The sequence below is a fragment of the Lampetra fluviatilis genome, chromosome 17 (assembly GCF_964198595.1).
Source record: "Lampetra fluviatilis chromosome 17, kcLamFluv1.1, whole genome shotgun sequence".
Taxonomy (NCBI): Eukaryota; Metazoa; Chordata; class Hyperoartia; order Petromyzontiformes; family Petromyzontidae; genus Lampetra; species Lampetra fluviatilis.
Window position 1 is genome coordinate 3,802,228 of NC_136291.1, and position 27,450 is coordinate 3,829,677.

The following is a 27,450-nucleotide window of genomic DNA, read 5'->3' on the forward strand; positions in this document are numbered from 1 at the left end:
GCGGGTACGCCCTGGGTGCGCGAATGATGTGGGGTTGCCCTTTCAACGGCGGGGTGAGCAGCGAGAGTGGGAAGCGGAGGGAGAGAGCGGGTTGGAGGGGGGATAGGGGGAGTCGTTTACGGGCGAGGAAGAGGACTGCTGTCGTGGGCAGGAGGTTGGAGGGCGGGGAGGGTGAGGACGCAACGTAAGGTAGGGGGTTTGCGGCTCCAGTTTCGCGTTAAGTGTCCGTCGCCGTGATATAGCGACGGTTAGATTTAAAAAATGCGTGTTCCCGGAAGCAAGTTGCGCTGTAAAAAGTCATTCGGGATTATCATAAAGATCCCTGGCAGGATTTCAAAGGAATTTAAAAAGCTGTGCATGAGAGGACCCAGTTTTTACTTTTGTTTTCTTTGGGGCCCTGTTGAAAATCAGTGCTTGTTAAATGAGATCCAGCTCACAGCATACATAAGACGTCCTTTTATTTAGCCAAAGGACTTGGAAGTAAATGGTTTGTTTTGTAAAGGATATTAGGGGTAAATGTAGTTCAAAGAAAACAAATTGCAGACATTGTTAGCATTAAGAAATATGGTCAAATGTCAACCTGACCTCACCCCAGGATTCGTACAGGCCATGAGGTCAGCGATCTGCAAGAGAGTGAAATTCCCCACCTCCTACGGAAAGTGGGAAACATCCATCGTCACCCCCTCCCCCTCCCCCGTAAGCATTGGCAAGACTCCACAACGCAGCTGCACCTGTGGATCTTGTACACAAAGGAATGGACTTGCACTATTTCTCACGGGGTGGGGGGGGGCAGGGGGGGGTCTGTCTTGCCAAGAGAAAAACACCACTCACCGATGTCGCCGCTGCTCAACGGTGAATCCAGCACTGTGACTGACATGTAAAGGGTCCTTTGATGCTTCTCGCATTTTATTTTGTTGTGTTTCTTTTGGTTTGTCACCAGTGTAAAAGTCTTAATTCACGCGCCACTACGTAGTCGATCTCTGCTGGTTGCACCGCCATCCTGAATAAATACGGATGAATAAACGTTAACCGTGCTCTCACAACTCTGAAAAATAAATCTATACCAATAAACCATCTAAAAACGAAAAGATGAAAATTCCCTCCCGCCTACGGAAATAACGTTTGAGTTCATGAAAACATGGCCATCGGTGACTTCCCCATATTAAATTGTCGCTCGCAAGTATTTTATTGTTATTAAGTTCATATGTGTAGGATTATTTTTTTGCATTGTAGAAAAATGACAAATAACAGATAATAACATTTAAGAACCAAGACTGAGCACCAAACGTTGCGGGAGTGTCTATGCCACTCGAGCCCACACCCTACGCCCATTGCCCTGAACCCCATGACTTCTGCCTCCCCTAGCATCCGCCTGGCCTGAAGACGAGTGTTTGGTGCGGCGTCACACTGGGGGGAGAAAGCTCTCGATACGGATAAGCCGCGCCCGTCTTAGCACGCGTCGGCTCCTTGGCGCTGGTGTATACTTCACTATCTCTTCATTGGCCAACTTATCCTTTCGCCCCAATTCTCTTCTACGCCCTTCGCCCCCATGACCTCATGACCTCCGCTCTCCGCTCGTCCTTCTCTCCCTCCCTTCCGCCCCCCGAACTCTCCCCCCCCCCCACCCCGCCACCACTCCCGCCGGTGCATCACTGGAACTGCAGGCGCAGCAGGTCGCGGTAGTTCATCATGTCGTTGGCGGTGTCGGACCAGGCGGCGTGGCGGGCGCCGTCCATCTCGGAGGCGAGGGCGTTGCCTCGCTCCAGCAGGTGGTTGACGCCGCCGATGACGTCGCCGCACTCGGGGCAGTGCGCTCGCTCCATGGCGCCGCCGCACTCCCCGATGGCGTACACGTGGCCCCGCGAGCACTTGAACCAGTGGCCCTGGTGGTGGTGGTGGTGTCGTTGGGGTGGGTGGGGGGGGGAGTGGAGAGAGAGCGCTCGGTAGTTAGTCGATCGGCGGGGTAGCTGAGCGCGCGAGCTCTTTTCGTGTGTGTGTGTGGTTTTTAAGGTGCATTGGGGTTCCCGTAGGTGAAAATGCCGGGATGCCGCAAGTGGTTGTAGCGGTTCGCACACGGGACTCGCCATCTCCCCCGGGGTGTGGCGGTTGAAACGGTAGCGCAAGTTTCCTGAATCTCCCCTCCCCGCCTCCGTCCGCCCGGCAGTATAAATGGGCACGCAACAGTTGATCGATGGTCACGCTGCATGTGGCGGGATAAAGTGTTGGTGCTCACAATCTCTGTCAAGGCGTCTGGTCGGTGTGAAAGAGTAGGCCAAGTTACACTCTACAGAGGGCTTTCTTGAGCCGAATTTCGTCCAGGCCCTCCACTAGAGGGACATCTGGCGAGCACACTTCACCGTGTTGTGGGTTGGTGAAGGTGGGGGGGGGCATAGACGTTGGCGTATAGTACAGTACAGCAACGGATTTTGCTGCACTGCTCACAAACATATCTGCACAGAAGCCTGCAACACCTTTTGTTTTAGGCACAGTGGTCGCCCATCCAAGCACTTCCCAGCCCCACACTGACTTGGCTTCTGACATCTGACAAGATCGGATATGCATGCCGATGAATTGGTCATAGGAATGCATGACACACGTGCCCCATTTTAAATCGTTTGTCCACAATATTCGCTCGCAATGTTTCGTTTGGTTTACAGTTCACGTCGCGTTATTCATGCAAATTTCACCTCGCAACGCATCACACGCGCGCGCAGAGGTGTGAGAAGCCACAGGCTAGCGGGACGGCGGTCAACAATTGCCCAAGCTCTGCAGTCCTCCACATATTAAGATGCTTTCATCCAGTCAATGAGTGTCCATACGTGTGGTAGGAAGCCGGCGTAATCAATTACGCATGCGAGGGGGCAGCAGCCTATCCCGTACAGATGGAACAGCGAGATGAGTGCACAGGTTTCGTGCGGCCTTCTCTTGGCAAGCTGGGGTATACTGCACCTCGAGAAAGGACTTTCACAACTTTTGTGAGAGACACCAACCCTCACCTCCACAGTGCCGGATTACAGGTTGGCGCCAACACCGCAGTATTCTCATACAACGACCACTGGTCAGCAATGATAAAGAGTGGCGGGTAATGAAGATGTATATCTGCGTGCGGCTCGTAGCTGGATGAATACATCGCAGGATCGTGAGCGACGGCGGTGATTTCGGGAGGCCGTCTGGCGGTGGACGGCCCACGGCGGATCGAACCAACCTGAGCCAATCCCATGGCCTTGACGATGTCCACGCGCTCGCCCTCCGACACGCCGAGCCCCGACAGCGGTAGCCGCTGGCGCACCCTGGCCATGAGCGCCTTGACGGCCGCCTCTCGCTCGGCCGAGAACCTCCCGCGCGCCTCCAGCAGCCGCAGCGCGTCCTGGGCGTCCGCCAGGGTCCCCGCGACGACGCCGCCGCCGCCGCCGCCGGCGCCGGCCGCGGCCACGCGCTGGTAGCGGCACCACAGCTCTGCGAGCATCGTGAGCCGCAGCAGCTCCGTCTGCAGGTCCCGCAGCTCCTGCTCGCCCAGGCGGCTGCGCGGCTGCACGAGCCACCCGAGGAACTCCTTGAGCCGCCCGTCCACCCGTCGGCTCCGCTCGGCGGCGGCCACGCTGTGCGTCTCGAGCTGCAGCTTCAGCTCGGTCACCTTCTGGAACATGACGATGACGTTCTCGAGCGTGTGCAGCCGCGACGGCGAGGCGTCGTTGCCGTCCAGCATCTCCTGCAGCTTGTTGGTCTCCTTGTAGTAGTACAGGATCATGCTGTGGTTCCTCCGGAACTTGTCCTGCAGGAGGACGATCTGGCCGCGCGTGGCCGACTTGTCGCCGCCGCGCATCCTCCTCTTCACCTCCTCGATGTCGCGCAGCGTCTTCTTGACGACGTTGCCGTAGCGCAGGTTCCGCCGGATGGGCGTGCGGCACTTGGGGCAGACCTTGAGCCGGATGGACGTGGCGTCGCCCTCCTTGCCTTCCTCGTCCTGGGACATCCAGCGGTCCAGGCCGGACGCCTCGAGCACGTGCTTGCAGTCCTCGAGCTGCACGAAGCGGGCCGAGGGCTCGTCCTCGCTGCCGAAGAAGATCTCGGCGAGCTCGGCGCCGTCGCACGCGCGGCACTTGTCGGGGCACGGCTCGCCGCAGAGGCCCGCGCAGGGGTGGCCGCAGCGCAGCGGCAGCTCGCAGGGGCGGTCGCACGGCCCCCGGTCGCACGGCTCGTGGCACAGGCGGCCGCAGACGCGGTGCGGGCAGCGCCACTCGCACGGCTCCACGCAGGGCGCGCACGTCTCCCCGCACGGGCGCCGGCACCGGCTGTGCACGCAGCGGTTCTCGCAGGGCAGCGCGCAGGGCGGGCAGTCGCGCGTGCAGGGCTCGCGGCAGCGGTGGCCGCACACGAGCGCCCGCTGGCACGGCTGGGCGCACTCCTTGTGGAAGCGCTGCTCGTGGCACTCGCAGCAGCTGCCGCGGCACGGGTGGCCGCAGTCGAGCGCGGCGGGGCACGGCGCGTAGCACGCGACGGCGGCCGGGTCGGCGTGGCACGCCACCTCCTTGCGGTGGGCGCACGGCAGCTCGGCCTCCACCGTCTCCTTGCACTTGCTCTCGCAGGCGACGCCGCACGCCCGGCGGCAGCGGTGGCCGCAGCGCAGCGTCTTGCGGCAGGGCACCTGGCACGCGAACTCCTCCGGCGGCACGTGGCAGGGCACGCGCTGAGCGTGGCCGCAGCGCGGGATCTTCTTCTCGAGCGGCACCTCGCACTCGCCGCACTTCTCCCAGCAGGCCTTGGGGCAGCGGTGGCCGAGGGCGCACAGCACCTTCTGGCAGGGCTTGAGGCACAGGAACTCGACGTGCTCGGGGTCGTACGGGTGGCAGGCGCGCGTGCACACGTGGCCGCACTGCAGGCGGAACTCGCACGGCAGCGTGCAGCCGCCCTCGGGCGCGCGCCGGAAGTCGGAGTCGCGCGCCGCCACGACCTCGCGGTCCGGGTGCGCCTGGCAGCGCAGCAGCAGGCCCTCGCCCGCGCGGCCCTCGGAGCGCAGGGCCCGCAGGAGGCGCGCCCACAGCGGCACTGTGGCCGCCAGCATCGCGGCGTTGCCCACGACGTAGAGGCCCCGCTTGGCGCGCGACAGCGCCACGCACGCGCGGTTCTCGTTGCGCAGGAAACCCGGGCGGCCCTCGGCGTTGCTGCGCACGAGCGACAGCAGCACGATGTCGTTCTCCTCGCCCTGGTACTTGTCGACGACGCACACGCGCACGCCCTGGAAGGGGTCGCGCGGCATCATCCGGCGCAGCGCCAGCAGCTGGCCGGCGTACATGGTGAGCACGGTGATCTGCGCCGGGCGGTAGCCCTGCAGGATGAGGTAGCGGCACAGCGCCACCACGAAGCGCGCCTCGTGGCGGTTGTGGCGGCTCCTCGAGTCGGCCACCTCCTCCTCCAGCTCGGAGTGCTCCACGAAGTACAGGTTGGTGCCCATGCCCTGCGCGGGTGCAAGAGACGAAGCGTTACCCCCCTTTGGTGAGGGGGGCGGTGGACGCGCGCGCTGATAGCGAGCACCGGTCAAGGCTGGAGCGGCGCACGGACCAAGGGGTGGCATGGCAAGCGTCACGACCGGATGTTCCCGTTTCCCCAATGCTGGTGATTACACGCTTTACCGGGTACTCATGGAAGGCCGAGTTGACTTCGGATATTTGCCACCGAAATTGGCCACAGCCAGGAATTTTGAACTCAAGTTGCCGGGATCGTAGCGAAGTGTGCTGACCATGACACTACCACTCACCGCATGCGCATGCGTTAGTACAGGTACATCATCCGCATCACTATCATTATCATCATGACCATAATTGCACCACCATCATCATCGTCGTCATCGACATTAACGGGCACTAGCGCCACCACCTTAATTGTAGAATTTACCAACTATAATTTCCAATACCCACGTAGCGATATTATAACACGGAGCTTACGATTGAGCATGGGCACAAAAGTGCCGCTTTGATGCCAATCGGATGGCAAAGCCAATGTCACTGGAATGCCGAGACGAGTTTTAAACCTGCGGGTGGGGGGGGGAGAGGTGGGAGAAAGGAATCGTGACACAAGGACAGAACTCACCTTGATGTCCTCGTATTCCAGCACGGACGGGTGGTCCCGTAGCTCCGTGTAGATGTGCGGCACCAGGAGCCGCGCGATCTCCGGCCGCATGCGGTGCTGTGAGAGTGGAGGGGAGGGGTGTGGGATGTGGGAGGGAGGGGAGGGGAGGCGAGGGGTGTGTGGGATGTGGAATGTGGGAGGGAGGGGAGGGGGTGTGGGATGTGGGAGGGAGCGGAGTCGCGATGTTCAGCTCGCGGTGTTACCAGAGCTGGGACGATTCGTCGATTAATCGAGTAAAGGATTGTCAACGGCAACTTTTGACATCGTCGATTGCTCGTGGCCCCTTGGAAAATGGTGGCCACCCCGACATCCTGCCCTCCCGAAGGCAGGAAACCCCCTGTAGGTCACGCCCAGCATGACGCGACTGATGATGCCGATGAATTCACCAAGTGCTCAATATAGACAAGCCTGATCGGCCAAGGTGACGATGTTGCACGCAAATGCGTGTTGAGACGCCTCCCCGTGACGTCGATTCGCGACGTCATCTTGTTGTGATTTTGAATGAAATGCTTCTCCGAGGACTTTTGCAAGTTGGTAAAGCGATACAGAATCCATGCATATGCAAGATCATCTTTCACCGTCTCGTGTGTTCGTTACGTACGTGTCTGTGTGTGTGACTACATTGCTCTTCCCTGCTTGGGTACAGAACAAGCTCGTGAGCATGAGCACCGCTGAGACGGAGCAATGCAATCGGTGCACTTGCAGCAGCCAGGCGGATCGTGAGACCGCGAAAGACTGTGACGGCTTGGGAAGATCTTCACCCAGCAGTGGATAGATCATGGCTGATGATGGTTTTGGAAGTGCCCGTTCTTAAGATTAGTTTTTTTAAAATCTGTTACTTTTTATCGCACGTAAATGGACCTGAGATGCCCTGGTTTTAGGGGCGCTAAATCAGACACGAATGATTAATTATTAGTGTGTCGTGATAATTGTGATGATGATGATGATGACGATGTGTCACCTGGTACTGCAGCTTCACGAAGGGCAGGCCGTTGCGCACGAGGCGTTCGAAGAGAGACACCTCGAGGTGGAAGTGCGTGGCGAGCTCGTACACCGTGGCACTCGGACGCAGCTGCGGTCGTCACAACGCACGCCACCGGACAACGACAACGGAGCAACCTTAGCAGGGTGCGATCACAGGCAGACCTCGCTTAGCGCTTCAAGATGCGTTCCCGGAGCAGTGAGCGCCACGTGGGATCGGCTCTAGAAGAAGCCATACCATTGTACACCTGGGAATGGTGATCTTGAAGCAGGAAGTGGGTGGACGGTAATTGTTGGTTGCTGTCGTGTTGGCGATGGAGTTGATGTCGGTGGGGGTATTGGCGATGGAGGTGGCGTTTGTGGTGTCGGTGATGAAGATGGTAAGAGTGGTGGTTCTTGGTGGTCGACGGAGGTGGCGGCACTGGTGGAGTGGTGGTGGTGCTGTTGGTGATGGAGGGTGTGTCGACGGTGTTGGTGATGGAGGTGGTGTCGGTGGTGTTAGTGATGGACCTGTTGGTGGTAATAGCGACAGAAGCTGCGGTGACTGTACGCATATACGTATTTCTTTCGCACCGTACGTAGCCAACCCTGCTAATCGGAGGTGCGGGTGAAGGACAACAAACTAAACACAAAAAAGCAGTTCTAAAGAAATTAGTTTTCAATCTAGATGACCATTTGAAAGTGCATAGCTCCAGTGGCTTCCTAATATCGTCAAGGAAGAGCGCGTTCCGGACGGCCGCAGAAGCGCATCTGAAAGCGCAGCGCAGTGCGGTGACCGCCGTCTTTGTTTCGACGGTCAGATAAAAGCCGCTGCCGCGAGGATGACCACGAGGCCGGGTGAATGCGCCGCTACCTGCTGGTGGTCTCCGATGAGGATCAGGTGCTGGCAGCCGGGGCTCAGCGTGGTCACGATGTGCGCCTCTAGAACCTCGGCCGCCTCCTCCACGATGACGATGCGAGGCCGGATCTTCTGCAGCGTGTGCCGGTACTTGGCCGCGCCTGGCGGTCGCGCACAAAGGCAAAGGTAGCCTGTATAGACGCACGGGCGGCTAGAGCAAGGTGTGCCGAGCAAAGGCTGGATCGGCACGTGAAGAGGAGGTGTTGTTGTGTTGTGGTCAGCACCACTGCCGGTCTCACCGGTGCTGTTGTTTACACACTGCACCGGGAATTATTTTAGTTCGCCTAAGGGGAAGCCAAGGATGGGTTCGGAGACTACTTGGCCACTCTTGGTGTCCGTGACCGGGGATCGAACCCACGTTGCTGGGAACGTAGCACAACGTTGTGAACCACACTGCACTACCACTCCACACATCATCCCACTGCACTACCACTCCACACATCATCCCACTGCACTACCACTCCACTGGCACACACAGACTCATCAAAGCCTGTCCAGCTCCATTGATCAGCACATTATCTTTGAAAGAACAAAAGACTTTGTGCACAAAACAACTGCCCAAGCGTTCGAACAAAAATCCGCTGTTGATGAAATCGGCAGCGCTGCGCCTTCACGTCGGGCTTGCGGTTGTCGTGGCTTCACGGTGCAGGGGGGGGGGGGGGGGCCCGCGTACCGGTGGTGGTCATGCCGATGACGCGGGCCTGCCGCAGGATGGCGAGCTCCTCCTCCTCCCGCACATCCGCGAGCCTCTCGGCGCCCGTCTGGTACTCGCTCTCGTGGGTCTGGATCTGCCAGCGGATCTCCGCCTGGTACTTTTGCACCCAGCGCCTGCTCGCCGCCGCGTCACAGCCCCCGTGGGCGGGCAAGGGGGGCGGGGGGCGGAGCGTTTTGGTCTGACGGAGTTTTGGCGACGATCAATGGCGTCTGTGAACTTGGGAAAGCCTCGGTAAGTCTCGACGCTCCTGTTTTTTCAGCAGGGGGGGGGGGGGGTCCTGCTAAGTGTCGTGCCGGGTGGCAGGGGGGCGGTTGATGATTGCTTTGCCTTTTCCCGATTAAGTAGTTTGTGAGTAATTAAAAAATGTACGCAAATTTGGACCATGACGCCGGTACACGTGACCTCCTCTTTGTCGGAAAGCGACACGGGATCTTTAACGTCCAATGTGTTGGAGACGGTGTGTAATTTTAAGGTTAATACACGCTCAGAATTCAATAAACTTTTATTTGACCAGGTAAAGCCCACTGAGCTAAGTAGCTTTTTTTCGGAAGCGACCTAGCATCAAATGATAGCTCGACGAAGTTTCTTATCACGTGGAAACGTGTAGCAGCCAAACATTCTAAACGCACATCGATTCAAAACGTGGTGGGAAAAACCGGAGAAAAATCCACGCGACCACAGGGAGAACACGCCAACTCCAATTATATGGGCGCCAGGCTCGGGATCGAACCCAATGACCTCCTGGGGTCTCGGGCAGAAAATCTCTGCAACGAGCGGCAATACACGCCACCCACCGCTTGGCCGTGTCACCGCAATGTTGTGATGTAATCGCATTCATGTTCCCATCGATGAAATTGCGAAGGGCACCAATAACCCAGACAACGTGGAAGGTTCTTGTCATCGTTGGACCGCCATCGGTCCAGCGGTTCTCACTGCATGCCAACGTTGGCCCAACGTTGGCATGTTTCCTGGGAAGCTCTCTATTGTTTTGCCCGACAAATACAATGTCCGTGTGTCCATATACGCTCATCATGGAAAGAATGTTTCGAGGCGAAGTTTTAAACAACCCGAGACTCTTTTCCCTTGGTGCAATAACAACGCCCAGATCGCAGTGGGCTGCATGGTTCCAGCACAATCACCAGACTTAGAAAGATTCGCCTCCATGTCCGAGATTTAATTAATTGTCACAATTCATGGTCACGGTTAAAGCTAAGAATTTATTTGAATTTGTATTGTTGCTATTTAACGTGATAATTAGTTATGTTAATAATAGCTACCGATAACAAAGGCATTCACGTTGGGTTTTAAGGGATTGAATTCATTATTTCATCCCGAAGGAGTCCATAAAATGTGTACAACGTTTAGGGAAGTAAATCCAGTGGAATGAGATGGCGCTGGCTGATGCTGATGATGACGACGATGACGACGATGATGTACTATGTATGTTGCATTTCTTTCGTACCGTACGTAGCCAACCGTACTAATCGGAGGTGCGGGGGAAGGACAACAAACGAAACACAAAAAGCGGTTCTAAAGAAATGAGTTTTCAATTTAAATGTGCACGGCTCCAGTGGCTTCCCAATAAAATAATGATTACGGGACGGTCTGATTGAACGTCCCCTCCCTCTAGACGACGGGCACCGGCGCGCTCCCTGCCTGGGGCGCACCTGTAGAGCTGCCAGCGCTGCGGCAGCGTCAGGGCCCAGATGTCGTGCACGTTGGCCTCCTCCTCCTGCGTCATGCAGCTCGTCTTCCGCAGCTCCCTCCGCGCCGCGTGCCGCTGGCGCTTGGGGTTGCACACCACCTGCGCACGCACCCCCCCACCCCCGAACCCCCCGTGCACGTCAGCGGAGAGACGCGACGACGCCGGCGGCGAGCGACGCCGGGATTCGGGCTTCGTGATATCGTAGCGGCACGAACGCGAGACGCGCGTTCGACCTGCGCCTTACCTGCCACCCGCCGCCGTCCCGGGCCCTGTGCTTCTGCTCCGCTTGCTGCGCCCCCTGCTCGTCGTCCTGCAGGGACATGGCCATGATGTTCCGCTGCAGCTGAGCGAGCCACTGGGCCTCGCCGTCGACCCCGCGGCCCCTGGCAGCCTCCATGTCGTCCTCCATCAACCGCGAGTCCTGGATGAGCTCCGCCTCGCCCGACACGCGGATCAGGTCGCCCTCGTCACTGCCGTCGCTCACGCCGATGCCGTCCTCGGTGGCGACGGCTTCCCTCCTGCGCTCGTCGCTCCTCCCGGGTGGCCGGTCGCCCCTCTCGTGCGGCCGCTCCCTGTGCTCCGTGGGAGGCGGCCGCTCCCTTCTGGTGCCGCCACGGCCGTGTTTATCGGCCTTCGTCGCTGCCGCTGCCGCCGCAGCCGCCGTTGCCGCTGCCGCTCCGTGCTTTTCGCTGGCGAGCAGGTGACCGCTGCCCATCCACTCGCCTTCATCGTCTGATTGGAGGGGAAAGAGAAAAGACAAACATAACATGGTGGCATGCAACTAAAGAATTAGGCAGCAGTTCAGGTGTGAATGTTTAGGAAAGAGAATGAGAGGTTCAGCTCTCGGATGTGTTTTCCGCTTTCACCGTGTATTGTTTGGCATGATGTCCGACGTTTCGCGCCACGCGCTCGGAGATTTCTCAGCAACGCGGAGCGAAACTTACGCGGTAGTCGGATGAGACGTGGCCGGTGAATTGGGGATCGGAGCACTGAGCTGGTACCACTGAGATCGTGGGTTCTAAATCTGGGCAGCCACCTGTGGTTAAACTGGGTCCTCAAGTCTTGCGAGATCCCAATCCTAACCCAGTCACCAATGACGACACGAAAAAAAAAACTCAACATTAAATTTGAGTTCTTAGGTGGTGGCTATGCGCACCCGTAATCTCGCACTGCGGAGACAGCGACCGTTTGTGGATCGTTCAAAGGTCGTGAAACTTCCTTCCCGTGGGCGTTGGGGTGCCAGACCCTGGCTCGCCGGGAGAATGAAGAGCAGCAATAAACACTGCGGTGTCCCTCCCACACGTGTAAACACGGATTGGCCGATGACACCTTCATATATCGAGGACCGCAGATCTTGGGCAAGTTGTTTGCGCCTGCTCGCCCCGTGTCTGCTTTCTGTGGTTCCTCCGTCTCTTCGAGAGTGGTTTAAAAAAAAACATCGTGCGCGCTATAATAAAAATATATTTAACTCAGCCTGTCGAAATAGTGGCTCCGATTTTGATTTAAAAAAAAACGTCGTAATCAAAGAGTTTTATTTTTCGATTTAAAGCTTTCGTGACTGCAGGGATTCATCTTCTTGGTTCTTTCGGTAAAGTCACGTAGAAGGGAAGTAATAAAATAAGAATATGCATATCAAGAGGCATTTAGCATATTTAATGCCTCTTGATATGCATATTCTTTTGTCAAGGCGCTCTTTTCCCCCCTTCCAACCCAGCTTATATATATGCTCCAAGCACGTGTGCTGTTTCATTCAGACGCTGTCGCCTCGACAGACCTGGTCTTCACCTGAGGACAGCTGCTTGCGTTGTGGCCGAAACGTCGTGAGAATTGTTTTATTATGTTTTATTTTTATTATTTTATTACTTCCCTTCTACGTGGCGACTTTACCGAAAGAACCAAGAAGACAAAGAGTTTTACCCGACGGGTCGGTGGAGGTCTCCTCGATGACGTCGTCGGATTCCTCCAGCAGCGTCTCCACGGACAGCGCCGCCTCTGCCACGGAGCCGCCGATGCCCAGCCACTCGAGGATGCGCGACGACTGGCGCCCGGGCGCACGCCGACCACCGGCCTTCTCCTGCTGCGAAGGCGACACCGCGAAGCGCCGTCACTCGCCGCCGCGGCCGCCGACACCGCCGGCGAGCGGCCCCCCTGCCCCGCCGCCAACCCGGGCCGGCCTGGCTCTGACGGTCACCCGTAAAACTAAACTCGTTTTTATCTTACCAAACTAAACTGTTTTTAAATCCTTTATATTAAGTTCACTTGCTTGCTTGCTTGCGCGCTTACGACCGTGCAAATCTTTCGGTCGTTTTTTAACCCACTTCCCGTGATCCAATCGAGCTGACATTTTGCACACAGACTCGTTGTGCGTGACAATTAATTTCGTGAAAATTTTTTTCCAAAATTTTACACTTTTTAGGAAAAAAATAATTATATTTAATTACCAATTGCTTAATGGTGGCAGGCAATCATCTGACCCATAGGTGGCAGCCATCTCAAGCCAGAGGACGAGAGGACTCTAGCCGCCACGCATATAAAAGATTTATAGTGAAAAACTTTGTTTTTACGGGTTAATTTTTTTTTACTTTAGCAGGTAAGGCCCACCGAGCTATACAGCATTTTTTCAGAAGCGACCTGGCCACCCCACAAACGATAGCTCAGCGAAGTGGCTCACCACGTGGAAATGTAAAGCGGGAGCCAAACACTCTTGACAAGCGTGACGTTGATTATAAAAGTGGAGGGAGAAAACCAGAGAGCAGCAGCACCACCCCGGCCGCCTGGCTCGGAGAGAGCGGCACCTGCCCCGGGCTGGCGTGGCTCTCGAGTCTTTGCGGAGCGTCTCAAGATGCCCCCACCTCATCTCGCCGCTCTCTCGTATGACCCCAATCTCGTCTCTCTCTGTCTCTCTCTCTCTCCGTCCCTCCTTCTCCCCGTACCCCAATCCCGTCTTCGGTTCCCTCCTTGCAGTCCTCCACTGGGATCAACTTCCCCTTTACATGGAGCAGTCCTCCACCCCCCCCCCCCCTCCTGAACCTCCTTTCGTTCTTCTCTACTGAACACAAGAGCTTCATAGGCAGATCTAAACTAAGATTCTGATGAAAGCTCACCTCTTCTCCATTGCCCAATCTCATTCCTCTTCCACCCCCTCGCCCCTCCACTCTTCCCCGTCCCTCCCCTCCCCTGAGAGCCCTTCCGTGACCCCCACGTGACCCCCTCTGTTTCGGTCACTCGTTCCTCGGCCCCTACACCGCATCTAAATCACTCTTCTTTCCTTACCGCTTTTTGTGAAACTACGCAAAGCGCCTCGAGCCGCCGCGAGTTCGATCTATGAATATAAAACGAGGTAAGACCGAGCCGTACTCTGACGTTGCAAGCGTCACCCCCCGAGCAGCGTACCGGGCGCGCCATGAGCTGCGCGAGGTGGTCGCTGGCGATGCAGGGCTGCAGGACACGCTCGCGCAGCACGCCCTGCTGCGCCGCGCGCAGGTGAGCCGCCTCCTGCTCGATCCGCTGCCGCAGGCGCCGCATGTCCTGGGAGATCTGCAACAGCGCGCGAGGCGAGCGTCAGCGCCGTCGCAGCCCTCGACGGCCCGTTCCCGTGACCGGCGTCAAGGCCGGGCGTCATCACCGCCGCTAATGACATTGCGACCACCACCACCACCAAAGACAACGATCATCCGTGAGCGCTGTTGGTGAGCGACTATGAAGGCCGGCACAGCACACGAAGAGGTGGTTGGCCAGCACCACGCCTGACCAAATTTGTCTCCCCAGTGGCGATGTTTACACACCGCCACCACCGCCACCACCACCGGGCATTATCACCACACTGCAACCATTAGCACCACCACCATGATCGGGGAGCGGGGGGGAGAAACGTGGAAAGGGCGGTGCAGTTAACAATCTTGACAATGAGCTGGTAAGTTTTGCTTAAGGTTTTATTTTTCTCATCTCACGAGTAGGATCCGGCCCCACCCCCCACCCCCCACTCCAGCTCTGAACGATGAGTCACCACCAAGCCCACCGCCGCCTCCGACCGACACGGCCCGCGCGGTTGCCCCGCGTGGCCGCATCGCCACCGTGCTGTCACGTGTACCGCGGAGAAGGTGGTGCGCAGGTGCGGTGGTATTTTCCGGCGGAAGTCGGCCGAGTTGCGCAGCTCCTTGAGCGAGAACTTCTTCATCACGTCGCTGGCGCTGCGGCCGCCCACGCGGACGAGGTCCTTCTCGAAGCGCGCGATGCCTGCAGGGAAAACCCGACAGCGCGGAGGGAGCCCGATTACGGGTTGTGATGTGTGCGTGTGTGCGTTGAACTTCTTTTGCACCTGTACATAGCCAACCGTGCTAATCGGAGGTGATGACAGACAGGGCTTCACAAAACAGATTGCTGCTGCTGGTGTTGCCCTGCGTGCCTGCATGCTGCTGTACAGTAGCCACCTGTTGCTGCTGCAACAGGCCGCCTAGGCTACGGCAAGCGGTTCGTTCAGAGTCGCAGCCTGCGAGTGTTACATCTGTACACGCTGGTAATATTAACCGCCGTGGTACATCGCCACTCCCAATTCACCGTTCGTCTTCATGGTTTACGGAGGTTGGGAAGAGAGGCGGAGGGGGCAACTCGAGCAACAGTTGGTCACAAAGTCACATTCGCAGTCGTCGTAACCCAAACGAAGTCGCAAAATTACGTTCGTGACGTTTAATATTTAATTGCACGAGAAGATTTCCGCTGTTGCAAATGTATTCATTATTTCAGTCTCCCTCGAGCATCAGACGAACTTCTGTCAACAGGCTCTTCGTACCTGGTCTCAAGCCGCACACACACACGCGCACACGAAGCCACACGGGCGAGCGCTTTCCTCGGTCCACCGGCGCGTACCTTCCAGGAACTGGTCGAGGGCGTGGTTCGTGTAGCACACCACGAGGACGGGGCTGGGCTGGCCCTTCTGCCACACGGGTGCGTTGTGGAGCAGCAGCTGAGCGATCTTCAACCCCACGTACGTTTTACCTGCAGAGAGTCGGGAAGGGCTTTGGCGGGGGGCGGCACTACGATGGAGAGGCGCTCTCTGGTGTTGGGCGAGATCGGCCTTCAGACACGGCTCGGGTCAAGTAGCGCGCAGCGTGTTCGGCACGGGCCCAGAGAGGTGGCAACCCTAGTGCGTGTGTGTACGTGTGGGGAGCGGTTGTGTAGCGATTGGCACGCTGCGCTATAAACCCGGCGACCCGGGTTCGATTACCGCTCACGGCCACCAACAGTGACGATCATCTGAACTGGTCCTGGGCCTCCCCTAGGTCGACTCAGCCTCAAATGAGTACCTGGTGCGGTGTGTAAACACCGCCACTAGGGAGACGAAGGCGGTCAGGCGTGGTTCTGGCCACCCACCCTCGTGCGCCGTGCCGATCTTCATAGGTGCTCGTTAACAGCACTTGCTCCTCCAGTCTGTTAAAGGCTATACGGATCTTTTGTCTTTGTTTGTGCGCACACTTATTTGGGAGGAGTCGTGTAGTCTTTAGCGTGACACGCCTTGAGTGCGGTGATTTGAGTTCTCTTCCCGCTCATGGCCAATATCAGTGACAAATATCTGGACCATTCCTGGGTCCGCCCAAGGTCAACCCATCGTTAATCGAGTACATGGTGTGGTGCGTAGATGTCGACACTGGGAAGACAAAGGTGGTCGGGTGTGCAACTAGCCACACCACCTCTGTGTGACGTGTTGGTTTTCACTAACAGCACCTGCGCCCATCAGTTTGTTCGTCCCTATCTTATTTTATATTTGAATAGCGCCTTAGCGCAAGGCACGTGACACGGTTTAAAAAGCACTCGCAAAAACACAGTGATCTAGCCGCCAGGGATGTGCAAGGGTCGAGGAATGAGTGACCATAACAGAGGGCATTATGGGGTGGCAAAATGGCAGGAGAGGGGAGGGGAAGAGAAGAATGGGCAATGGAGAAGAGGTGGACTTTGAGAGAAGATCGGAAGGAGGCTAAGGAGACGGGGACCTCTTAATATCCAGGTGGAGGGGGTGCAAGGAGAGAGAAGGATCGAAAAGGAAATGCCGGCACAAGGAGGAGCGACGGAGAGAGAGAGAGACGAGTACCGGTGCCGGGCGGGCCCTGAATGATGGCGAGCTCCCGGCTGAGCGCCAGCCTCAGAGCCTCCGCCTGCGACTCGTCGAGCCGGAGGTCGTCGGCGCTGGGCCACTGCCGGGCGTCCACCACGTCCACCATCGGGCGCGGCTCGAGCAGGTGCAGGTACGAGTCGTCCGGCAGCTCCGTGTGCAGCGCGGGGCTGAAGTCGTACTTTGGTCTGCGGATCGCGGGAACCGCCGTTAACCAAAGCCATCGCCAACGGGACTTCACACTTTCCTGCTGTCGTGGTGTAATGGTGAGCGCAATGGGCTCGGCAAATGTGTGAACATCACCATTCGCTCGTGTACTGTGTGGCGGCCGGACCCCAACATCCCAGCATGCCCCACGTGTCAACCCAGTGTTATGGTATTCATCTATTTTCTTCTTTTTATTTTGAAATGTGTAATGCCCACAGTTTCCTTTCCCTTTCAAAGACGTAATGACTTGGAGGCAAGGGGATCCACAGGACATGCGGGAAGGCAGCCAGAACCGAAGACAAAATTGCCCAAGTTCTGTGGTCCTATATTTGGGAGTGTTGCCAACACCAATAATGAATGTTTTATACATCGCAAATACGGGCGCGTATCGGACAATCAATGGTGTAATGGTTTCGACACTGGAATTGCAATCCAGAGGTCGCGAGTTTGATTTCCTGGCGTGGCAATTAAAATAATGCGGCAACTTTCTAAAAATCCCCTGCACCTCTGTCCATCCAGCGATAAAGATGGGTGTACGTCACAGCCTATTGGCAGGTCACATGTGGAAGGCTAATGTGCGGATACGTATACATCTTCCAAGATTCTGGCCATCATGGAAGAATAGGCCAAATACCCTATCGAGAGGGGCTCTCTTAAGCCCCCGATAGTGAAGGCCCTTCTGCCAGCAATGGCATGAGCAAATAGTTGCAGGGCTGCACCTTTACCTTTACGATCCCGATGCAGCAGCAGCAGCAGCGGCAGCGAAGTATTGAGGGTTTGGCGAAGTGTGGCCAGTCCAGGCGTGCACCTGAGCACGATGTGAGATTGGCTAACGGTGGTGTGTGAGAGTCGGCGGTGAGGGTACTGTGCAACAGCGTGCATGACTTTTAAGTCTGTGGGCTGGCTGGTGATGATTTAAGCGGTTTGTTTATTGTTTCTGGGTGTTTGGCCCGTCTATAACATCAGGACAGCCAGTGGCATTCGATCAACAGACTACACATATTCTTGGGTCTTTCGGTAAAGTCACGTAGATAGGTTCAAAGAAAATAACAAAAAATAACAGAAAACTACGACGCTTCGATCGCAACGCAAGCGGTCGTCTTCAAGATTCAACAGACGACAACTTTGATGAGACTCGTGAAGCTGAAACTGACAAAGCCAACCGGGCGACATGAATCTGACATCAGGTCACATTGGCCAATTGGTTCGATGTCATTTCCTTGAACCCTATTTTTTTTTATAAATCATAGTTGCTGAGCTCAATTACATAAAGCAGTTAGCAGCAGGAAGCACGAGCATTAATGTCATTTAAATATTAACTTATAACCCTTTGTTAAGTCACTGCTGAATAAGGCCTCTTCCATACCGTGTTGTTTGTGGTGGGCGTTTGATCATACTCCACCATGCTCGTCAGCGCAGGCCGGTGAACCGGCTCGGATATCGCTCGCCGCTGACGTTAGCCATGGTCAAACTCAGGTCACTGGGAACATGCAATTTGCACCGACCGCCGCACGACCCCTCCACCCCTGCGGTTATATTGCAGGTAAAAATGTATTTTTTTAATTGAGCAACTTGGGGGGAAAAATAACTGACAGGAGGGAGCTCCAATGTCGACCAGTGCGAGAGAATAAATACGTTGTGTGCTTTACATTGGCGCGGCTATCAAGGTCGAGGTGTAAAGTTCACGACGACAACGACTCTGCTAGCGGCCATGAAGGAGCGACAAGAAAGCTTCCGAACGCTGCTGAGAAAGTGGCGAGGATCAATCGGCGAGTGTCGAGGAATGGTCCACACTGTGGCCGCATGCCAAGGCCTCGCCCTCACCTGGGCAGAGTGGCCAGGTAGTCGGGCGGCTCCACGTCCTTCTGGCACTCGACAATGTAGCGTCGGAATGGGAAGTCGACCTCCTCGGCCTCCTGCAGGCCCTCCAGCACGTGGCGGTACGCCTCGAAGTACGCCGTCGTCTCCACCATGAGGAAGACGTCCGATGGCTTGACGTCGGGCAGCTCCCGCCGGCTCTCCTTGCTGAAGCAGAGGCTCACGAGGCCCTGGCGGAGGTCCTCGCAGCCGCGGTTGGCCACCGACGCGAACAGCATGCTGTCAAAGTTGTCGCGCGAGAGGCACACGAGCGAGCCGAACAGCAGCCTCTTGGAGTTGTCCCAGCGCACGGAGCGCAGCGGGCGCACGTCGAAGCTCACGTTGTGGATGATGCCCACCGAGGAGCAAGACGGCGACACGAGCCGCACGTCGTGGTACACGCGGATGTCGTCGTAGCGACGCCGCCGCTGCTGCTGCTGCTGCTCGCGCCCCGCGACGCTCAGCAGCTCCGCGATGCCCTCGCGCAGGGGCCTCAGGAAGTCCTCGCGCAGCAACCGGAACTGCGTGTCGAGGTACGTGGCCACGTCCGGGTAGCCGCCGCGGACCACGTTGGCGCGGATGAACGGCTCGGCCTTCTCGTGAATGTCGGCGTACGTCGGGTAGATGGACAGCGTGTGGAAGTCCTCCGGCGGGCGCGACGACGGGTCGCCCCTGAGCGCCGCGGCATCCGACCGCAGGTTGCCCTCGCGCTTCTTGTTGAGCAGGAAGTCCGTGAGCTTCTTCAGCTCCTCGTAGGCCTTTTCGGCTTTGGCGTCGAGGGCGACGCCGCAAAGCTTCAGGTAGTTGACGCTGCCCTCCACGGCGCTCAGCAGCAGGGACACGTCCGCGATCGCGCTCGCCGGGAACGTGCCGATGATGGTGGAGAGGAGCACCAGGATGTCCGCGATCTGCGCCGAGAGCTTGCCCAGCTTCTCCGGAGCGTTCTCGAGCTTCATTTGCACCACGAAGAACGGCAGCACCCTGCGGAAGAAGGGCGACTCTTTGACGGTGGACAGCATGTGCTGCAGGCTCTTGCGGTTGCCCTGGCAGGCGCATGCCTTGGCCAGCACCTGCACGAGCAGCACCAGCACGTCCCTCTGCATCTCCATCTTCTGGAGGAGCGGACGCAGCCCGCAGATCGGAGACGCCAGGCGCATCACGATCTCCGACGGCTCCTTCTCCAGGAGGTCCCACAGGGCCCGCGTGCCCATCGCCCGCTCCTGGAAAGTCCTGGGCCCCCTGTCGTTGATGTCGCGCGGGGACCCCCCCCCACGTTCTCCCGCCACCGCCGCCGCCACCACCGCTGCCGCCATTGCCGTCATCCTGCCACCTGGGGCCTCTCTGTGGGGCCTTCCCGGATGTCCCTCTGCCGAGGGCCTCGAGCGACAGATCTCTGTCTTCCCGGCTGCTGCTGCCGCCGCTGCTGTTGTAACGACCTGGCCCGTCCCCGCGCCGCCTCCGGGTGTGGTCGGGGCACGTGTTGTTGCGGGAGAGGCACGGCCACTCGTCGGTGGTCGCGAGCGGTCCGGTCTTCGCGCTCTCCCCGGGCCACCATCTCCTCTGTGCCGGCGGCTGCATCACGAAGGGCTTCTCCGGGCAGCCGCGCTCCAGCCCCACGTTCGTTTGGTCCTCCCCCCACAGGGAGCACTGGGAGGGCCACGCGGACGACTTATCTGGGAAACGTAAAGAGGGATAAGAAAACAGAAGCACGGCAACTGTGCTGTGGTCTCCTCTGGCATTTTTTTTTACATACGCAGCTGGCTCTGACATTACTGTTCTGTGTTTTTTTTTTCCCATATTGACATAAAACAGTACTTGCTGATATAAAAATAGAGGAATGGGGAGAATAAATCCTTAAAAAAGATCAGCTTAGCAATCAGTCAGAGCCGCCTACTCTCCCTCCCTCCTCCTGCTCATCGTTTGCAATGACTCCCTACATCTGCCATTGTCATCGGGGCCCCTCCAGGGCCACACCTGTCTGGGTTTTCCCATGATCGACCTCATGTTGAGATAGTCGCTGTCCTGGGAAATCTGTAATGCCTTCCTGGGACATTACGTTTTTTGTCCTTTACCCCGCACCTCCGATCAGTGCGGTTGGCTACGTACGGTGCGAAAGAAGTTCAACATACGTACACACATTAACAGTCACATGTTTTTGTCGGTTTTGAAATAATACACTGCTCAAGACAACACATTTACATGTCGTTCTCATCCCCTCCTCTGGTATCGTTATCAATTCTTCTCCCCGCGATGTCCCATTTCTTGTTTGTGTGTACCTCTAGAGGCGGCCACCCTTGCCCTCCGTGGTGTACGTACCGCTCGCGTCGGATGCAATGGGGGACGACGTGGGTGGCCCCCACCCCCTGCCCCGGCCGCCCCTGTGGCCCCGGCCGCCCCCCCGTGCCCGGCCACCACCCCGCCAGGGCCGGGTCGGTCCTTGCCAGGCCATCTTGGGCCCTCTGGGCCCTGCAAGTCAGAGAAAGAGACATAAACAAACATTAAATTTCGATTTAAAGCTTTCGTGACTGCAGGGATTCATCTTCTTGGTTCTTTCGGTAAAGTCACGTAGAAGGGAAATAATAAAAATAAAACATAAAATAATTCTCACGACGTTTGGGCCACAACACGGCTGCTTGCGTTGTGGCCGAAACGTCGTGAGAATTATTTTATTATGTTTTATATTTATTATTTCCCTTCTACGTGACTTTACCGAAAGAACCAAGAAGATAAACAAACATTGTTTAAATGCATAACACTTCACAAGCACAGAGCAAAGCTATGTATAGGAGACTGCCCCAATAAAAAAAAAGCCACGTGACATTATATGGTAGGCATGTTTTTGTAGAGAAAGTGGATTTGTCTCTGGGAATTTACTGGGAATTCAGCTATCGCGCAGCATTTGCGTGGTTAGTTTGTTTTTTTCTCTTGTACTTTTCCTCTCCTTCGCATGAGGGAAGGTGTTTATAATCCGCTCACACCACCCAGGCTCCGGTGTTTGTGATCGGGGGTGGTTATGCAACACCGTAGTGTGTTTCCAATATTGCCGATTGTATGTGGATTGTGAATGCTGACAATTTGGCCACGATTGGTAATGGTGCTTTCTTTTAATTTGCCAGTCCATAATAACATGGGTAGGAGTTCAATTCAGAAAAACCGGCACTGCAAACACCCCCTGTAAAAATGGTGCCTTCCAGTACTCCACCACTCAACCACAGCAGCCACAATCATGGGCTGATCATCATGGAAAATGCCACCGATTGTTGGAGTGTTTTGGGGAAATTACTTAAATTGGGGAAGGGGTCATTCCATTTCAACTGGACTAAAAGACGGTCCACACCTCATAAATTCTGGTTGTCATTTTTTTCCAAGAACATCTGAGATACGTTCTTGTGAAATTTGAACACTAAACCAAAATGACAGTTCCTCGCGAAACATTTTGGGCCAGATATGGCCCTTGACAAATGTGAACCTTTGATCTGGATAAACACCGCTTGAGATTAAATTTGCCATTTTGAAAATTGAAATTTTTAAGCCAGAGCCTTGAAAATTTGCATACTGACTAATTGTATCATAAAACAAATCTGTCATGTTTATAAATTATATTACTGTACACATTTATAAGAAAATTATTATTCAATGTTTCCAAATTGCTGTATATTGTTTGCAATTTGAAAAGCATAATAAAAGTTAAACTTTTTTAATGTTGAATAGATTTCTAAAAATATGTTGTCTTACAGCTACCTCATAATTTCCTAAATAAATGCGCTAAAAATGTACCACAGGGAGAGAACACAAATGCACCTACTATACCTGAACGATTTCACATATTTCCGGACTTATCTTTAATACATGAATTACTGTCAAATCTCAAAAAATGTGTTCCTCAATTACACCGTAACATTTCAGAATATCTTGATTATAAAGCACTTAAATTGTGATGTTAAAACCACTACTTTCGTCGCCATTTGTATTTTGGAGGCTGCGGGTCAACTTTTAAGGGCCATATCTCAGGAAATGTAACATCGCAGGACCACGAGGGATGGATGGCCGGTGGGTTGGGGAGGTCTTCGTCCAGCAGTGGATTGACCATGGCTCATGAACATTTCAGCCAAACATTTCCTTCAGGGACAATTTTCGTTCCATTCATATTTCCTCTGTATCACTGGAATCGTTTTTTCAAGAACATCTCAGATGGTCAGGTTATAGGACTTCTTTAGCACTTGGCCGGTTGACACAGAATGACCAATCGTGGTTTTTCAGATTCCTCTGTCCTCCTAAAATTACCCAATATAAACCCATTAACACCTGGTTGGTCCGTCTGAATACCACACGTAAGGTGCGGTGTGCTGCATTTCAATCAAACCATTCCAAAAGCACAATGTGACCAGTGTTGCCGGCTGCCATTTTGCCCCGTGTGTGTTTTTATTTTCCAACGCCCACCCCTGCAGGCGTACGGGGGGGGGGAGGGGCGGTCACCACGATAAGCAACCCAGACCAATGACGCAAGTTCAATCCCAGCCCCAAGCCAACATTTCCAACAATTTCATTTCCCTCCTCCCACTCGGTGTGGACAAGGAAGCAGGTGCCTATGACCTCGAAGCAGTTTTGCCTCGAAACAAGTGGCCATGTGTGTTCCATTTGCCACTAATGTGTTGTGAGTGCTCAATGTGACGTTTTAAAAAATTATTTTGCCGTGCAGGCCGTCTGCCTTGTACGTAAGTTGACGAATGGCGACTTCTATCCCCGAAAGGAGTGCGGGACCAGTTTTTTTTTACGTCTAGGAGAGCACCATTTATTATTGTGTCATGTTCTATGCTTGCAACAGCCATTGGCAGTGTGTCAGGAAAACAGAATGTTCTGATAACACAAAATGATTTCGTCATCTGGTCAAGACGACAGCCTCGCTCCCACCCCCAGTCTTCACAGCCATGGGTGGGAAGGATCTTCCCCAATTCTTTGTGTAAAACACCGAGTGGCGATGGAGGGGTAATACAAACATCCGTCAACTCGGTGTGAAAGAAAAAAAATCGTGAATTAACACGGAAACAACCTTTAAAACCTGTGTATTTCAGTTTGTATTGAAACACAGAATTTTTGCAGGGATGCACTAGGGCTAGAGGCTTTTCAATCTGTAGACGGAATCATACTAAAGTCTGGCCAGACGGGCTTTAGAATAATTACATACGTTTAGAAAACCCTGATGACCTTTGCATCATGTCCTGTATGCACCGTTGTATGATATTAACTCTCTGCGCTGGAGAATCTTGGATTGCTAGGGATTGGATGCCTCATGGTGCCCAAGTGATGGATATGCTCATGCTGTGAGTGGTACAAACATCCCATCTGTCTGCTACACTAGGTGGTGTTGTCTAGTAACTTGTGTGTAACGGCGACCCGAGTTCGATTCCCCGCTCACGGCCAATACCAGTAATGATTATATGAACCAGTCTTGGGCCTCCCTAAGGTCAACTCGGCATTGAATGAGTACCTATTGCGATTTGTAAACACAGCCACGACGGAGACAACGGCAGCCGGGCGCGGTGTTAACCAACCACTTCCTCGTGTGCCATGCCGGCCTTCATAAGTGCTCGCTAACAGCACTTTCCCTGACAGTCTGTTATGTCTATATGGGGTATCTTTGGCCGTGGTTTTGTTGTGTGTTATCCAGCTAATTGTGTGTGGGGGGGGAGGGATTTCCACGGTCGCACAATGTATTTTGTTTGCTTGACCCAAAAGGTCAAATGGGGGACATGTTCCCTTGAACTGGTAATCCTGCACATGTGATACCAAACACAAGAGCCTCACAGCATTGGGTGAAAGATGTCTGAATTCATTGGCTTGAGAAGCCTGAGATGAGCTGCAGGGTAGAATTTGAAGGGGCCATGAGCATTGAGAGCACGACTGTGGATGAGGAAAAAAATTAACTCGTAAAAACAAAGTTTTTCACTATAAATCCTTTATATGCGTGGTGGCTAGAGTCCTCTCGTCCTCTGGCTTGAGATGGCTGCCACCTATGGGTCAGATGATTGCCTGCCACCATTAAGCAATTGGTAATTAAATATAAAAAAAAAATTCCTAAAATGTAGAAAATTTTGGGAAAAAAAATTTCACGAAAATAAATTGTCACGCACAACGAGTCTGTGTGCAAAATGTCAGCTCGATTGGATCACGGGAAGTGGGTTAAAAAACGACCGAAAGATTTGCACGGTCGTAAGCGCGCAAGCAAGCAAGCAAACTTAATATAAAGGATTTAAAAAGACGCAGCTTCGAATTGCTGTGTTCATCCGACTCGCACGTCATAATTGTAGGCGTATTTTATTAAAAGCTCCTGCTATGACGTAAGGTTAGCACACCGGACAGGCAATCCGTTTCAGATGGACAAGTTTCCTGAATCTCTCCGCATCTGTCCGTCCAGCAGTATACGTGGGTAATCAGTCAGTCGATCGGCAGGTAACACGTAGCGGCGTAAAGTGTGGGTAACTCCAACCTCTTCTCAGATATCCAGCCAGCGTGGAGGACTAGCCAAAAACACTCTCTTCTTGGTTCTTTCGGTAAAGTCACGTAGAAGGGAAATAATAAAATAATAAAAATAAAACACAATAAAATACAATTCTCACGACGTTTCGGTCACAACGCAAGCAGCCGTCCTCAGGTGAAGAACAGGTCTGTCGGAAAGACAGAGTCTGAATGAACACCACCAAGCTTGGCAGCGTATATTTAAGCTGGGTTAGGGGAAAAAAACACTCTCTCGGGGGGTTTATCTAGAGCTTTACCTTTATGATAAGTTGAAGCTTCCTTATGTTGATAGCCATGGGAGAGTGTGGCCCTCTCACGGGGGTGACACATTGCCAGGGTGACGCAAATGATTTTGACCACCGAACTTCTGACTACTGCACCACATATCTCTTGACCCCCAATTCCGTACCCTACGTTTGTCCAGAGGCCACTCTCAAAATCCCTGGGTCGTCACGGGCATGCAGGAGGAGGTTGCGGGAGATGAGGAACTGGGAATTGAGTCTGTGCCGCGGTCCATTGTGGAGTGAAATTCAAACCAGGATGTGCGCGAGAGAGTCGGCTACGGATTTTAAATTAATTATTTTATCGAAAAACTCTCTTCTGAGATCACTTTGAGTGATGTTTGATGCCCTTTGCTTTGGTACCCTTTGTTTAATCAGCCATGCAAATGTACTACTTGCAACGGAGTTTTAAACCAAAAAGTAAATGTATCCGTAGTTTTTTTCCGATTTAATATTTTATTTCCTACCTGCAGAAAATATCGAATGCACCTTTTATCGACTTGCTGCGACACGAACTCAAGCCCAATTTTATATATATATCTTTATTATTGCCAACTTTAACAAACTGGTTCGCCCAGCTTGTACTCTTTGGTATATTTCCATGATTTTAACAAGTGGGGCTTTGCCTTTGACCCAGGAAGTATTTTGACAAACCGGTTTTTCATTTAAAAAGTGGAAAAAACGCCATTTTTCACAATGCATAGATGGGTGGGTGTGATGGCACACACACGTGTATAAAGAAATAACCCTGTATTTGACCGAGTGTACATGACTAGTGAACCGTGATAGTGTAGTTGTGTCAAGCTTTTAAGGACACAATTATTCATGTCTAGGCTTGTGTATGATAGATGCTTGCTAACAGCACTTGTCCTTACCAAAATCAGTAGGTTTACGTCGAAATGAATGGGCTTTTCACTTTGTCTGCATATAGTGTGTGTGTGTAGATCAGCAGCAGCAGCACATGCTGTGACGACTTCAAAGCAGATTGCTGAACAAGTCATCAAAGGTGGGAGGGTGGGAAAACAGATCTTAACACCACACTGAAACTACTGCGGCACGGTATGTGGTTGCACGAAACAAAAATAACCCATAACGTAAATCAGCTGGCGCATTGTCACACCACTGCTGGATGCTGTGTCACTCAAGGGGGTTGTGTGACCATATCACGCAAGTTGGTGGAGTGGGGCCACTCAGGACCCCTTTAGATGCCATGCACCACTGATGTTAGCTGTGGCCGGGAGTCACACTCGGGTAAGTCAGGTTCATGAGCGCGGTGTTAAAACCAATGCGCCGTCAAACCGCTATAGCCACAGATGTGTAGGTATTATAGATGGCACACAGAGAGGAGAGAATTGATAGTACGATATGCTTACAAGGGATATGCGGTGGGCATTGTGGCAAAATCTACTGTGCTCCTGTACTTCTACTCTCCCGTGTCGAAGCTCCACGCCTCCACCAACCCGCACTCACCAGCGTGGTGAAGTATGGTCAGACAACCGCCACGCACGACCTGCACGACCTGCGCGACATGGGGATGCCCTCGTCTAGCAGCGCACGGACAAAGAGCAGCTGTCCGGGGGACATCCTGACAGGACTGCCACGCGCATCTGCAATCGGTGAAAGGGGCCTTGCACGTTGGCAGATGTGAATTTTTGCGCTCGTAAGGCCAGCCCAGAGCGCAGTGCAGAATGGATGGACTCAGGTGGCTTTGATTATAATGATCCGGCATTGCCAGAGCACCACGTTCCAAGATTCAACGCCGTGTACACATTCAACAGTCGGTGTGTTGAACGTGTGCACAGGCGACGAGGTGCGCTGCAATACATGAAGGATGGTGTTCTTGAAAAAAATGTTTTGCGTAATTTAACACTCCGATTATATTATTTAACTCTGCATGCGAAGAGCTGCACGTGACTCGCAGGCGCAGAGGATGACAGCATTCTGTGGCTTACGTAAGACTTAAGAAGAAATACGGATTGTGGATGTTGTTTTTTTTTCTCTCTCTCGCAAGCTTTGTCTCTCCCGCTCACCGCCGCCTACTCAATTTAGAGTAATGTC

At 54.3% G+C, this 27,450-nt stretch overlaps 1 protein-coding gene across 1 annotated transcript in view; it reads right to left on the reverse strand.

Moving 5' to 3' along the window:
- Positions 1-1,638: 1,638 nt before the first annotated feature.
- Positions 1,639-27,450, reverse strand: part of LOC144936838 (NFX1-type zinc finger-containing protein 1-like) — a 35,090-nt gene continuing 9,278 nt past the window's right edge. The window contains 16 exon segments of the mRNA XM_078864004.1: positions 1,639-1,883; positions 3,206-5,455; positions 6,088-6,183; positions 7,088-7,198; positions 7,961-8,106; positions 8,679-8,833; positions 10,388-10,524; positions 10,670-11,157; positions 12,343-12,502; positions 13,819-13,962; positions 14,516-14,661; positions 15,292-15,420; positions 16,511-16,719; positions 18,563-19,863; positions 19,865-20,268; positions 20,912-21,061. Coding sequence (XP_078720130.1) covers positions 1,650-1,883; positions 3,206-5,455; positions 6,088-6,183; positions 7,088-7,198; positions 7,961-8,106; positions 8,679-8,833; positions 10,388-10,524; positions 10,670-11,157; positions 12,343-12,502; positions 13,819-13,962; positions 14,516-14,661; positions 15,292-15,420; positions 16,511-16,719; positions 18,563-19,863; positions 19,865-20,268; positions 20,912-21,044 — 6,243 coding nt within the window. The 5' untranslated portion in view covers positions 21,045-21,061 and the 3' untranslated portion in view covers positions 1,639-1,649.